This window comes from Cladophialophora carrionii (genome assembly GCF_000365165.1).
Source record: "Cladophialophora carrionii CBS 160.54 unplaced genomic scaffold supercont1.1, whole genome shotgun sequence".
NCBI lineage: Eukaryota > Fungi > Ascomycota > Eurotiomycetes > Chaetothyriales > Herpotrichiellaceae > Cladophialophora > Cladophialophora carrionii.
The window spans coordinates 4,217,194-4,230,962 of record NW_008481816.1 but is presented as its reverse complement, the minus strand read 5'-3'; the positions used below and the strand labels follow the sequence as shown (position 1 = coordinate 4,230,962).

General features: G+C 54.3%; 8 protein-coding genes across 8 annotated transcripts; 5 read left to right on the top strand and 3 right to left on the bottom strand.

The window, feature by feature from the left end:
• Window positions 1–714: 714 nt before the first annotated feature.
• G647_01505 (uncharacterized protein) lies at window positions 715–2,521 on the top strand (the record flags this gene model as incomplete). The annotated part of the gene is made up of 5 exons (XM_008724904.1): window positions 715–816; window positions 893–951; window positions 1,006–1,604; window positions 1,699–1,884; window positions 1,974–2,521. The coding sequence occupies 5 exons, from the start codon at window positions 715–717 to the stop codon at window positions 2,519–2,521; spliced, it is 1,494 nt and encodes a 497-aa protein (XP_008723126.1).
• Window positions 2,522–3,819: 1,298 nt separating this feature from the next.
• Window positions 3,820–4,966, top strand: G647_01504 (uncharacterized protein; the record flags this gene model as incomplete). The annotated part of the gene is made up of 3 exons (XM_008724903.1): window positions 3,820–4,409; window positions 4,537–4,764; window positions 4,861–4,966. The coding sequence occupies 3 exons, from the start codon at window positions 3,820–3,822 to the stop codon at window positions 4,964–4,966; spliced, it is 924 nt and encodes a 307-aa protein (XP_008723125.1).
• Window positions 4,967–5,674: 708 nt separating this feature from the next.
• On the top strand, window positions 5,675–6,031 carry G647_01503 (uncharacterized protein; the record flags this gene model as incomplete). Its single annotated transcript, XM_008724902.1, has 1 exon — window positions 5,675–6,031. The coding sequence occupies one exon, from the start codon at window positions 5,675–5,677 to the stop codon at window positions 6,029–6,031; it is 357 nt and encodes a 118-aa protein (XP_008723124.1).
• A 190-nt stretch (window positions 6,032–6,221) lies between these two features.
• Window positions 6,222–7,205, bottom strand: G647_01502 (uncharacterized protein; the record flags this gene model as incomplete). Its single annotated transcript, XM_008724901.1, has 1 exon — window positions 6,222–7,205. One exon carries the CDS (start codon window positions 7,203–7,205, stop codon window positions 6,222–6,224), a length of 984 nt encoding a protein of 327 aa, XP_008723123.1.
• Window positions 7,206–7,945: 740 nt separating this feature from the next.
• On the bottom strand, window positions 7,946–8,607 carry G647_01501 (uncharacterized protein; the record flags this gene model as incomplete). Its single annotated transcript, XM_008724900.1, has 2 exons — window positions 7,946–8,554; window positions 8,605–8,607. 2 exons carry the CDS (start codon window positions 8,605–8,607, stop codon window positions 7,946–7,948), a joined length of 612 nt encoding a protein of 203 aa, XP_008723122.1.
• Window positions 8,608–9,578: 971 nt separating this feature from the next.
• Window positions 9,579–9,899, top strand: G647_01500 (uncharacterized protein; the record flags this gene model as incomplete). Its single annotated transcript, XM_008724899.1, has 1 exon — window positions 9,579–9,899. One exon carries the CDS (start codon window positions 9,579–9,581, stop codon window positions 9,897–9,899), a length of 321 nt encoding a protein of 106 aa, XP_008723121.1.
• A 611-nt stretch (window positions 9,900–10,510) lies between these two features.
• G647_01499 (uncharacterized protein) lies at window positions 10,511–11,458 on the top strand (the record flags this gene model as incomplete). The annotated part of the gene is made up of 1 exon (XM_008724898.1): window positions 10,511–11,458. One exon carries the CDS (start codon window positions 10,511–10,513, stop codon window positions 11,456–11,458), a length of 948 nt encoding a protein of 315 aa, XP_008723120.1.
• Window positions 11,459–11,553: 95 nt separating this feature from the next.
• G647_01498 (uncharacterized protein) lies at window positions 11,554–13,428 on the bottom strand (the record flags this gene model as incomplete). Its single annotated transcript, XM_008724897.1, has 2 exons — window positions 11,554–12,068; window positions 12,117–13,428. The coding sequence occupies 2 exons, from the start codon at window positions 13,426–13,428 to the stop codon at window positions 11,554–11,556; spliced, it is 1,827 nt and encodes a 608-aa protein (XP_008723119.1).
• Between the last annotated feature and the right edge of the window lie 341 nt (window positions 13,429–13,769).

Sequence of the window (13,769 nt, the reverse complement as noted above, 5' to 3'; positions counted from 1 at the left end):
CCTCGTGGGAGCGGAACTTGCCCAGAGCTTGGAGCGGCTCCACAGATAAGGGAATCCTTCCTCGTCGACCCATCACGTTACAATTTTACCCTTCAATTGCTCAGCGGAATCGCCTGTCTACCCATTTGCGTAGCGAGTCGAAAGTCCAGCCCAGAAGAACGCGTGCGGATCTTGTCTGCCACGAGGTGGCTCTTCAAGCTAATGATAGAGATAAGTTAGTCCGCGACCATGGGCGGCAGCTTGTTGGTTGACTTGTCATCCGCCCCCGGCATGAATAGGGACCAGGAACTCTCGGCGTACTAACTAGCAACGTCCACCACCATCGTTCATCATGTCCCTTCACGCCACGCGACGGTCTATGATGCGCCGCTGATTCTAGCACCATGGCTATCCTGGTGTTACGCACTATGGTAGTCGCTCGACCTCCCACCTTCCCATCACGCCTTCAGGGTTTGGTTACCTCTCTTGGATTAACCCTCTGTCCATCACTTGGCACACGGTCCGACGTAATGGTACCCGACAAGGGAGAGGTAGGTACCTGCTGCATGTAAATAGACAGCAAGGGTTCCTGGCTATTTCTCCTTCGTTGTTTTTCTTTCTCTTGTGCTTCTTTCTTTGCTTGTTCCAGTCATTTGGTTTTGGGCACTGCTGCCTTTGTCACCAAAGGGACTCCTCCAGCAACAAGAGGATTGCTCGATAGTCCTACGCCTCGCCATGGCAGACGCGCCTGTCCCCGTCACAGAATGGCCCGACTACAGTGTCAACCCACAGGGGGGTAATCCCACCACGCAAGACCTCAACGCCCCATATGACAAGGTATGTGACGGCGAAGAGCGACAGCCGACATATTAGGTGTGTCTGCTTGCTAACTTTGTACTTCTCACGCATCCAGGGTGATTTGTGTTGGATCCTCGTCTGCACGATCCTATGCTGGCAGATCACGCCCGCCATGTAAGGCCGTCACCGTCGATCTGCAGCCGCAAAATTGTCTAACGTGCCATCCAGTGGCTACCTCTACGCAGGGATGCATCGCCGCAAAGCCGCCTTGACCATGATCTTCCAGTCTCTGTTCTGCGCCTGTGCCTGCGGCATTCAATTCTGGATCTACGGGTACTCGCTGTATCAATCGCACACAACCAACCCGATGCTCGGCAACGTGAGCCTCGCGGCTCTGCACAACGTGCTCGCCCAGCCGTCGCTCGCCAACTCGGACATTCCCGATATTCTATACGCGTGCTTCGGGTTCACCTTTGTCACCGCGACGGCGATGATCTTGGCGGGTGCCATGCTTGAGCGTGGTCGTCTCTGGCCTTCCATGCTTTTCCTTCTGTGCTGGACGACGTTTGTCTACTACGTTCTGGCGTACTTTGAGTGGAACCCCAATGGCTGGCTATATCAGCTTGGGATCTATGATTTTGCTGGATCGGGTCCCGTGCACATCGCCAGCGGATTCAGTGCTCTGGCGTGGAGCCTGATGCTCGGTCCTCGGCTCAGCGACCATTCTGCCGGAGAGAGGCAGAAGATCATCCATTTCAAGCCTCACAATCCGTTCCTCGTGGGCATTGGAACCTGTTTCATCTGGTTCGGCTGGTTTGCGTTCAACGGTCAGTTGTTTCCCGTCGACCCTGTCGGGCGGTTTCTGGACTACCGTTCAAGGGTACGAACCCACCAGATTACTGTACTGACGTTGACCGCTAGGCGCAAGCACCGCCAACCTGTCCATCCGGTCCATCTACGTCGTCGTCAACACCAATCTGGCCGCCTGTGGAGGCGGCATTGGCTGGACCCTCCTCGAATACTTCTACACCAAGAAGTTCAGCATCATCGGCTTCTGTTCTGGCATCATTTCTGGGCTAGTGGGCATAACTCCAGCGGCTGGGTTCGGTGAGTTCGACTTGCATGATGCATCGTGCAGCACGCCCATAGATATTGGATATTTTGAATATACCCATGACTAACACGCGCTCACACAGTGCCGGTCTACGTCGCCGCCCTCGTCGGCCTCCTCACGTCCATGTGCTGCTTCTACACCAACAAGTACAAATACCTGATCTCGATCGACGAAGGGCTCGACATCTTCGCGATCCACGGCGTCGGCGGCTTTGTAGGCGACATCCTCACGGGCTTCTTCGCCGCCAGCTGGGTCCCGGCCCTGGACGGCGTCTCTGGCGCGTCCTACGCCGGCGGCTGGTGGGAACACAACTGGGTCCAGCTCGGGTACCAGCTCGCCGGGGCGACGACGTGCGCGGCGTGGAGCTTTGTCGTCAGTTGCATCCTGCTGTTCGTCATCAACAAGATCCCGGGCTGCCATTTGCGCGTCAAGGAGGAGGACGAACAGAGGGGCCTGGACTTCAAGTACCTGAGCGATGTGCACTGGGAGGAATTGGAGCGCGGTAGTTTCAGCGGGTTCGTGCCCCACGGCGTGCATCAGGGCGTGCCATTCTCGGGCTCCGGCCCGGGCAGCGAGAGTGGGAGTGCAAGTCCCGAGCGGGAGGGCGTTGCGCCCAAGAAGCAGGAGTAATAGTTCTTTACGTGAGCGTACTTGCTCTCTCGCCTTTTTCTTATAGTTGGTGATTACTTATGGCCTCTGAGGGGGCGAGACTGCAGCCAGTTGTTTAGATTCTAGATGCGACACTAGATACCTACTGTAGGTACTTCGATGTTTACCCGGGCAGGAGCCATGGTTGATTAATTAGTGGTCGTTCAGTTACATACTGAGTGATGATTAGTTGGACATTCTCCTGACCGAGATACGATCGATGTGCATTTGGGGCAAGCCAGGTTTGATCTGTGCCCATGGAATAATTACTTACTTTCCAACTGGTAACGGTCTTGGCAAGAATGTACGTACTACGTTCTAGAGCTGCTCCTCATACTGCGCCGCATCTTCGACCCGGCAGCGACGCATCCTGGACGGCCGCTTCTGCGCGGATCATCTCCGCAACCCGGCCGCTTCGGGGCGTGATGCTGCAAGCGAAGTGGAGGGGTGTGATGACTGGGAACCCGCCGACTAGAATGCACGCACGCACGCGCACAGGCGCGCACATCAAAGTCAGTCCATGATTACCGCGTATTTTGCCCGCGCGCCCACGCACGACCCTCAGAAAGGACTATTTTCCAACTTACCGACCTCGTCACTGGGAGCCGGGTGCGGGCCCTGCTTGACATCGAACGCCCACAGCATGCGGCTGATGATGATGAACAGCGAGGCATCGGCGACGTGCTTGCCCGGGTATTCTCTCCTCCCGACGCCGAATCCGTAGTGGACGGGCGCGTGTGCCATGTCGTCGCAGCTGCTCTTGCGTTCAGCTGGGCTGGATTAGCGCGAGGTAGCGAAGAAGGATCTGCGATCGTGAATAGGATATTTGGCACCGATTCCGACCGATCCTGGAATGAGACAAGGCTCCGCGAGGCTGAAGAAACAACGTTACCGGATTGGTCAGATCGTGCTTACTCCACGTACAGGCGTTGATTGGAGAGGGTATAATTTTAGCGCGTGGCCTCGTACTGTGTACGAAGTACTCCGTACTGTAATTAAGTCAGAGTATCTCCTTCCTCCAATCTCACTCGGCGATAAAATTCACCGCTTCCGAGAAGGAGCATCAATATTATGATACATAGATATACTCGTTCAAACGCCTGACTAAGCCCAGGCAGGTAGTTAAGTAGGCAGGCGAGGGGTTAGACAGTACCGGACACCTCTGAAATACAGTCTCTCGTAGAGACTTCAACTCCATCGAACTGGTAGCACACCATATCAGGCCGCACTACGTCCCTATCCACACCCACACCACAACACCTACACGCATATCCACGTCCATGTCATCTTCCACGCCCACATCTCCTCGGCCAACAGCCCCCACCGACCCCGCAGCACTCAGCTTCACCTCCCAGACCCACGACACGAGCTACCCGTTCATCGACCCCCTCCGCAGCCCGCCCACCGGCCTCAAAGTCCTAGTGACAGGCGCATCCAAAGGCATAGGCCGCCAGACCGCGCTCTCGTTCGCAAGGTCCGGCGCCTCGGCCATCGCGCTGCTCGCCCGCTCGGACCTCGACGGCGTGGCGAGCGAAGTGGCCCACGCGGCGCGCCAAGCAGGCCACGCGGGCCCGGGGCCCAAGATCCTCAAGCTCCAGACCAGCACGACTGATGCGGCGGGCGTGGAACGTGCGATTGCCACGGTCGAGCGCGAGTTCGGGTCTCTCGACGTGGTCGTCAACAATGCGTCGAGGATGGAGGTGTGGCGGTCCTTGGCGGACGCGGACGTCCACGACTGGTGGGACACGTGGGAAGTCAATCTCAAGGGCACCTTTCTCGTGAGCCGCGCGACGTTGCCTTTGGTCTTGAAGAGCGAGAAGGGCGTGAAGACCATGGTGGTGATTACGAGTGCCGGCGGGTTCAGTGCTGCGTGAGTCTACTTTCTACTTGTTCTCGTCGCTTTTGTTTCTACCGTACCCTTCACATTCATCATTCATGGGGACGAATGAGACTGACACTGACGCTGACACTGACGTGCTTGCATATACCATGACTAGCCCCGGCTGCAGTGCGTATCAGGGCAGCAAGACCGCGCAGATCAGATTCAACGACTTCTTGATGAGAGAGTACGGCGAACAAGGGTTGATTGCGTATGCTGTCCACCCCGGCGGCGTCAAGACCGACGTCGCGAGCGTCATGCCCGAGTGGATGCATCATGTGCTGACGGCGGAGGCGGACTTGCCGGCCGATACACTGGTGTGGCTCACGAGGGAGAGGAGAGAATGGTAAGTTCGCGTGCGAGGTCTAGAACGAGAACTGAGCGAGCGAATGGCTCTCGCGCGCTAGTCAATTGAGCGTCTAACTGACTGTGAGTACTGTAGGCTCGCTGGCAGATACGTCAATGCTCCCTGGGATATGCAAGAGCTGGAGTCAAGGAAGGACGAGATTGTGGAAAAGGATCTGCTAAAGCTGAAGTTGATTGTGTGACATTGAGCGGGTTGGCATGAATACGTCAAAGGCCATATCAAGCATACTCACGGCTTCCAAGGAGGATGATCGTGGAGCATCTCGACCCCATGACATCGGTACATAGATAGATTCCAGGTTTGCATCGAAACTAGAAGCATACACCTTCTTCCGCCGCTCGGATGCGAATACCTCGCGAAACCCCCCTCTCTACCTTGGGATGGGTCTTATCCCACAGCTCGGGCAGAAGCGTGCCTTTTCGTTCCTGGATCAATTTATGGCCCCAACGGCTCGGCATCCACGTCACCAGCCTCCTGTGCCTGTCTCTAGTCCGATGTCAAGGTTGGGCTGCGCCCAAGCGTCGAACATCGTGCTATCGTGCTTGAGTGTGAGAGTTTCAGGGGCAGAATGCATGGCATAGGCGCAAGGTCATTGATGGACAACCCCCATATCGTCTAGTTGAGGTGAGACCAGAATGCCCTTTTGACCCGAGAGGCCACGGAGAGGTCCTAACCTAGCTACCCGTCAAGCTATATGGCTATTCATGAATAGTAACAGGAGCTGACACTAACTGAGGACATGGCGGCGAATTTCGCCCACTCCACTCAAGCCACCCACCATTGATGGCATTGCCAGAAGGGAAGTATTAGAGACGACGACGGCTGCTGCGCTTCCACGTGTTTACATGACCGTCTTAGTCTGCAAGACTGAGGAGCAGCCGCAAACAGCATGGGTCGAGCTCGAGGGCATCTTGGACTCCGGCAAAGTTGGCGCGATAGGAGTATCAAACTTTACAAAACAACACATTGTCACGATCTTGAAAATCGCCAGGATCAAGCCGGCTTGCACCCAAATCGAGTTAAATCCATACCTTCAACGCTTAGATTTGCAACAATTGCATCGGGAACAAGGAGTTTCGACCTTTGCCTTCTCACCTCTCTCGCCCGTTGTGAGAGCCGGACCCGGCCCGCTGAACGATGTCTTAGAGACAATAGCACAGAAGCATGGCATAAGTACCGCTGTCGTGCTGATACGACGGGCTTTGCAGCAAGGAATCGCCGTTGTAACGACATCCAGACAACATGAGCGTATGAGAGATCATCTGCTCGCATTGAGCGTGACTTTGCCAGAGGATGATGCAGCATTGCTCAGCGAGTTTGGATCAGCAAAACACTTCAGAGGGAGGTGGAATGATATATTTGCCGCAGACAGCAGAAGTTGACCACAAAGCAGGAGGTCCAAGTATCAACCCGGTCATTGCAGTCGGCTAGGTGGCTCAGGGAATCCTGTCAGCCAGGTGATCATCTCGCTCGGCTCGCTTGGCTGCCGCCGGAAAGAGGTTCCAGGTATTCTTCGCAATAGTGCCTGGAGCAAGGCCCTGTTTCTTCTCAAAAGTCTCAACATCCAATTTGTTCTCATTCATAGTGTTTGCAGTTGAGCAAGGCACACCGCAATCTGAGCCGTACACGCAATGACTGATGCCCAACATGTTAGCCGCAGGAGCCAAGCCTGTCTTCGCAGTTGCGGCTGTGTCAACATATAGGCTGGATAGCTGCTTCTCAATCTCGTCACGAGTTAGATTCAATGGATTCGGAACCCATGATTCCGTGCCCAGAAGACTGATCCGTCCAGAAAGAGCGGGAAGCGCTCCTCCGCAATGGCCAAAGATGAAGTTGATTTTTGCAAACCGTCGAAAGACGCCCTTGTAGAGCATGTCAGTGGCAATTCTTGCCGTATCAAATGCGACTTCTATGAGTGGACTGGGTCTGCCATGTGTCCCCGGCGCATATGCATTTGGATGGACATGTACCACGGCTTGCTCCTGATCGAGAAGCTCCCAGACCTTGTCAAGCCTCGAATCGCTGAGAGGCACCCCGTTGTACACGGTGCTTGTGGAGTAGCCATCGGGTCTTAGGTCCCAATGTGCAGCCCTGCTGATCTCTTCGGAGCAAGCATCCTCATCGTCGGTAGGAAGAGAAAGCAGCTGTCCAAAGCGATCAGGATATTTCTTCACAATCTCATGACCCAGGTCGTTTGCTGCTCGGATCTTTTCGTGCTGGGTCGGAATGTAACTGAGCAGGGACATTTGCACTCCAGCACTGTTGTTATATTCAATGACTTTCTCTGCTGACCAATGTAGCGACGCTGCCGTAACCATAAAGTTCCCCTCCTGCAGATTTTGAGCCAGATCTTCAGCCTGCTCATCCGTCATAGGTGGAAAGAAGTGCGTGTGAACGTCGAGCCAGCCCGTTGGTGCCATGTTGCTGCAGGAGATTGTCGAAGGGTGCTGGCCATGAACAAGGGTGAAGTAATCTAAAAAGTGCTAAGTATTGGTCGTCCTCAAGACATCTTATGATGATGTGTTAGATGCTTCGTTGGCCCTCGCTTAACGCCGAACAGCTTGCGTCATAGGAAGCCTGGAGCGGACAGTATTCCGTCAGTGGAGTCAGAAAGTGATCCAGGCTGCGCTGAGGGAAGTGTAGCATGGCAATATCGTTCGTTGTTTGGTTGCAAGTGAACAGGCCAATCAATCTGACTGACGAGCACCACGGCCAGTCTAGAGAAGAACCTGGAGACACAGCTGCCAGGCCTGTTCCTGCCGGATCTGGATTACAGCGACCGTTCCAGGGCCTTGGAATCGGTGTAGCATGAAACCCTCGAGCTAACGGCTCCAATGTGCCTGAGAACGGCAGTAAGGCGCGACAATCGAAGTAGCAACTGGTCGGAGGTTGACCTCGATGGTGAGAGACTGAAGCCTTCCCAACAACCTCAGGCTTAGTTGTGGATCACAGGTAACACCATGAAGGTGACTTCGAGAAGAGGCTGCTGCGTAGTCCTCTGACGAGAAATCCTGGGTCGTGGATTTTTCGATGAGACCTTGCATAAATGAGATTTGCTCACGCGCTAGTTCACCGTTGAGAACATCAAGGGCTGTCCTTGAGATATCAGAGCTGGCAATCCAGTAGTACTTGTTGCAGCAGCAACAGGATCTTTGGCTCTTCAAGTCTTCAGCGCTTTTAACTCAGGCTTCGTCTCCAGGGTCTGAGAGATGAACCCTCTCAGAGCGGCCCACCTCTCACTCGTCGATGGAATAGCAGCTGGCTTCGAAGAAACACTCCCGTCATCTTCCATGTCTCCTTTCCCGGCAGCCGCATCGGACGAAGCAGAAGCCAGCTGCGCCATGTTCTTGGCAAACCTATCTCTCTCACCTCTGTCGACATTCTCTCGTCGCTTCATTGCTCCAGGCCGAGATTTGATGCTCTTCCGCTTGATGATGTTGACTTGGTCTTGCGGTCTTTTCCCCGCGGTCACAATCTTGGTCTCAGTCAGGTCATCGCCAGTTTCTTCACTGTGTGGCAAGGCGTCCGCCAATGCATCGAGCGTTGTAACCAGTTTCTTGTTCGGCCTTCTTCGCTTGGGTTTTCTTTCACTGGATTTGGTAACCTTGTGGATGAGTTGGGCATGTTTGATTCGACGCTTGTCCTTCTTCGAGGAGGGGAAGAGCGAGCCAGATGTGGCTGCAGCATTCTGCGAGCTGTGGTTTGAGGGATTCTTGAGAATTGATTTTGTGGGTTGGGCGTTACGCGATGATGGCTGGCGTAGAGGTGCCTGGGAGAGTCAGCCGTTTCTCGTGCTATTAGGATTCACAGATGACAAACCATTTGGTGTCGTAAATAATCAGGATATCTCTCGAATTGCTTGTGAGAAGCGCCTGGAGGGGTGTCTTCAATCCTCTACTACTGTCGTCGAGAATCCGTCGAGAATCTTTGAATTCCTTATCGATAAGGACCGCCACAGCAGCCACAGCAGCCACAGCATGGAAGATCACTGCGAGGGGACGCCGCTTTTACGGTCCATACTGGTAACATCCCGCCTAACCACCCCTCGTAGTCTTGCTTCTTAAAGCAACCGTTCTCGACCACCCTGTAAACAAATGGGACTCTCGCTCGCCCGTAGTCGTCACATCGACTGGCAAGGTAGTTGCAAAGTAAGGCAGAGGTCGGCTCTCTACTCGAGTACAAGGGTAACCTCGGTCGTCCTTTTCTCTACACCGATACATACTATGCCAAGGCAAAGACCGGTGTCAGAGGGCTTATTTCGAGACACGGCGTGATTTCCCGACGAGAGGACGTCAAGTGTCTCCTCGCATCTTTGAGAAGGAACATCTAGATTGGACAGCAAGACGGATCAGGTCCCCCGACTCACGTCTTGTCAAAAGCGGCACACCTCCTGATTCGACACCCTGGAGTCAGCTCATCCACTCCCGGCATGATACGATGGCGAAAGGGCGAGCGACACGGTGCCAACTCGTTACTCTGCACACCGTATCCTTGACTACCTCGGTGCGTGAAATGCCACTGTACGTTGAGTGGTCGTTCAGCCTGCCCTCAGGCAGCCCCTCGTCCGGGGGTTTCTTCCTGCCCCGCACATCCCGATGCTGGCCAGATGAGGGGGATATAAAGATCGGGCCTCCATGCGGCGCCCGCCGCTGGATGGGTGTAAGTAGATTGATCCCTTCTAAAGAGACATTGCCATCAAGACCCCAAACCCCTCCTCTTCGCTCAGTGATTACAAGAAAGAATCCTGCCCCGAGTCCAGTGTCCACATCTTCGCCCACTACGATCATATCAACATGCCTTTCCACGCAACAGTCCTCTACCCCAACGACGACGATGCCACCTTCGACATGGGCTACTACCTCAAGACACACATGCCCTTGGTGATGGAGAGATTTGGCAAGCACGGCCTCAAGAGATGGGAAGTGCTCCAGTACAAGGAAGCGGACGGCCAGAAGCCCAAATTCAGTGTTGGCGCCACCCTGATTTTCGACACCCCCGATCAATTGCGCGCAGCCTTGGGCTCCGAGGACGCGGGCCCTGTCTTTGACGATGTCAAGAACTTCAGCAACAAGGGCCCAATCTTCCTCCCGGGAGATCTTGTCGCGACGTCTTGAATTGGCCGTCACCATGTCGTGGCGTGAAGGTTACAGGTCAAGAGAGGGGCGGAGGTTGGGTGCCCATGAGGGGCCGACCCGTACAGAAAACTAGTTCATAGACACGCCGATTGTGCACAGGCAAAATATATGTGTCGACCCAATTCCATGACCACATTCCCTCGTGGGTGCCCCGCTGGCGTGTCATCGTCTTCCTTTACATACACTTTCGTTAGGAATGGACCTCAGGAATTTCAGGCGAGTCCGTCCTTAACCGGCTGGGCGTAATGACCCTCCAGTATTATGATGAGTACTGCGTTGTCCCACTTGTCTTTGGCTGTCTGTTCCAAGCGCTAGGACGATAGGAACATCATACCGACATAGAGCAGCAGATCGGGAAGCCCTCCCTAGCGTGGTTGTCGATCATTGGCATTTGACCTCCGCCACCGACATACTAGCCGGAGAAGAGCGATAGTGCCCAACCGGTGAGGCAGGGTATAGATCCTAGCTGCTGCTTTTCAAAGAATGACCGCCGTGACGTTGTTCAGAGTTATGTGTTGAGCTTGCAAGCAAGCTTCCAGGTCAGAGTATATCTGACTGATTAATCCGATCTTAACCCTGGATCAGACAACATGGCTCCTATCGCATTGAACAGCACAGTCTACGAGGCGAAACTGAACAAATCCAAAGCAGCCCAGCCAGTCACCGAAGAAACAGGAGAAAGCATTCGCCTTGCAGCTCGCTCAGGCATCTTCACAGGGCAAACTTCCGGATGCGCACCGGGGTATGTGCAAGCGAACCTCATCGCCCTGCCAGCCCGATACGCCCGCGACTTTCGCCTTCTCTGCCAAAGAAATCCCGTGCCCTGCCCATTACTTGCCGAATCCGGAGATATTGGGAGCTGGAGCGCGATCAAGTCACACATAGCCGGCGTGACGGGTAGACAGATCGCCGAGAACGTGGACCTTCGCCAGGATTTCCCAAAATACATGGTGTACGAGAATGGCGTTCTCACGAAATCCCATTGCTTGAGCGTGGAGGCGGAATGGACAGAAGAGCACGTCGGCTTCTTGATCGGTTGCTCGTTCAGTTTCGAAACCGCACTCGCAGCAGCGGGACTGGTTCCTCCACATATGGCTCACGGACGAAACGTTCCGATGTATCGAACGAGCCTCCCGCTATGCCCGGCTGGCGTTTTCAGGAATTCGACCTATGTGGTCTCCATGAGGGTGTACCGGAGAGAAGACATTGAGCGGATAAGGGACGTCACTCGTCCCTACGTCGCCACGCATGGAGAGCCCATCGATTGGGGCTGGGATGCCGTGACTCGTCTCGGCATCAAGGATATCACTCAGCCGGAATTTGGTGATAGCCCTGTGCTGTCAGACGGTACACTCCTTTCAGAAGAGGTCCCCACCGACGCAGGGGATGTGATCCCTGTGTTCTGGGGTTGTGGCGTGACTCCGCAGGAAGCAGTTCGGCAAGCAGCATTGGAGGGCACTGTTCTAGGCCACGCTCCGGGACATATGATCGTGTTAGATATCAGAGATTGGGATATTCTGCCTGAGAACTCGCTGTGATGGTGTAATGCCTAGATGACTTGAGGCGCTTCGAGTAATCGAGGGTTGACCCTCGAGGCTAGCCTCTATTGATCCTCCTATGCGAGCCGTCATACCTACTCGATCGTCCCTTGACCTTGTTGTGCTTCATTCCGCAGAGCATTCTCGATCCAGCCGGTCTCCATATCAATGTCTATATCTCCGTAAATTTCCTCCCAGAACTTCGGATCATCATCGACCTCGAAATCTAGCGAGACGTCCTGGAACGGATAAAAGTTATTGGTCAAGTCCATGAAGTTGTCTTGCAGCGGTAAGGGCGCCACGTAAGGCATGTTTTGTGATAGATTGAAGTCATGAGCTTCTGGAGCTTGGTCATTTAGGATCGTCTCCATTTCAGTCTGATGTGGCTGCATCACTGGTGATCTCCGTCCAATGGTTGCGCGAAGGTTCGTCAGAAGCGACAGTCTTCTTTGGATATATTCGTTTCCCTTCTCCGCCATACCACGGAGGACAGAAAGTGCTGTTTCCATCGCCTTCGCATCTCTCCTGTTGTAAGGAAATGCGACATTGACCATGACCAGCGTAAGCGAGGCTGAGAACGCATGCTCTCCATCCATGAAGCCGTATGTTGCTGCAACTGATTAGGCGTGTGGACCCCGCCAAAGATCGTGGCACTTACCATACAAGCCCTGCTTGGCTGCCGCAGCCATAATCATAGTACTAGCACAGGCTGCAGAAATCGCTGAGTCAATCACCGAAACCACGTTCGGTGAAAGTCCATCTCTCCAGTCAGAAGGAGCCGTCCCAGTAACGAGTGCTTGCAGCCTTCGCTGAGTAACAGAGAGAAGTAAAGGTCTAGCCGTCATGTTGATGCACTGATAGTAGTGAAGAAACGTGGAGACGGCCTCGCGCGATATCGGTTGGTCTAAAGCCGAGAAATCGATTCTCAGCTCCGCCGGGACGCTTTTGAGCCAATTGGCCAAATCATTCATGATGCTTTGGATAGAAGCAAGCAGGCCGGAACCAGACTTCAGCTTCTTTCGGTAGATTTCGCTCCCGATCCGTCCCAGGATCCTTGACATTTGCGTATAATGAGCCAGCACCCTGGGTGGGGAGAGATCTGGGTCAACGCCTGGTATGGGACTCGGCAAGGCTACGTCGATGTCTTCATCGTGGATGGATATAGGGTTGCCGGATTTGACGGAGATGATCCTGTCCATGCTGTACACAGACCACCATACTCTCCTTCGGTGTTCCCTCTCAACCAGATCCATAGCAGAGTCGTCCACTTCTTGGTGAAGGCCTAGGGAGATTGCCATGCGCAAGGCCAAGCCGATGTACTGGAACGCGGCGTCCTTGCGATTCACGTTCTGCATGTATGGTGCCAGCAGGCCCAGGACCTCGACAAACATGACCGAGCCTTCCTGATAGAGGTCGGGAAGAAGCCATAGAGCATGCTTGAAGAACGTGAATCCAGGCGGTCCGTCACTTCCTGACCATTGATTGACCGAGTACATCTGTCCATAAGCGAAAATGAGCAGTACCTGGCAGAAAGCAAGACAATCGTCTTGTTTGGCGAGATCCAGGGTGTTGCTATAGACCTTTTGAAGTCGTGATTCGAAGACGTGCGGTTGCAGAAAGGAGAAGATAGTGCCGATATAGATGTGCTGAGCAAAGAAAAGTCGCCTGGCGAACTCGTAAGGTGGAAGTTGTGGCAAGGTTAGAGAGGCTGGCCGCTTCAGAGACGACTTGTACATGGGGTTCACATCCCAAGCAAGGCTCGTTTCGGGCGTTGAGCTGAGCTTCTGAGCCAAGTACGTGGCAGCCGCTTTGCCAACGTATCGCCGCTCTCCTGAGCGGGTCAAAAGGAGCGTATCCATGCCCTTGTACCACCAGTCATCGTCATCTTTCGCGGGTTCTTCTTCGAGGATGCTAGGCGTTGCAAGACTTGTATTGCTTGATTTCACTGCCGAGGACGTCAACACCTTCATCCCGATCGCGGCGCCCACAGGAGTGAAAGTAAGCAACGACAGGAAGACGTACACTCATCGGCAGCTCGAGCCCGAGCTTGGAGGTCCTGCAAATAACTGTTGCCGTCAATACAGGCCTCAAGCTGGTCAGACTAGGCTTACCTCTCCGGAACAGAGACTCTTCTTTCAGACTCAGTGTAGACACACTCTGCCCCAGCGTCCTTACACGTCGGGCATGGATCGGGCGGGGAGCCAGAGCACTTTGTCTTGCGTCCTCTGCACCGGTTACACGCCAAAGCCGACCGTCTGGATGAGTCGTATGAGGGTGGCCTGGCATTATAGGACGCCGCGTCCGCAGATTG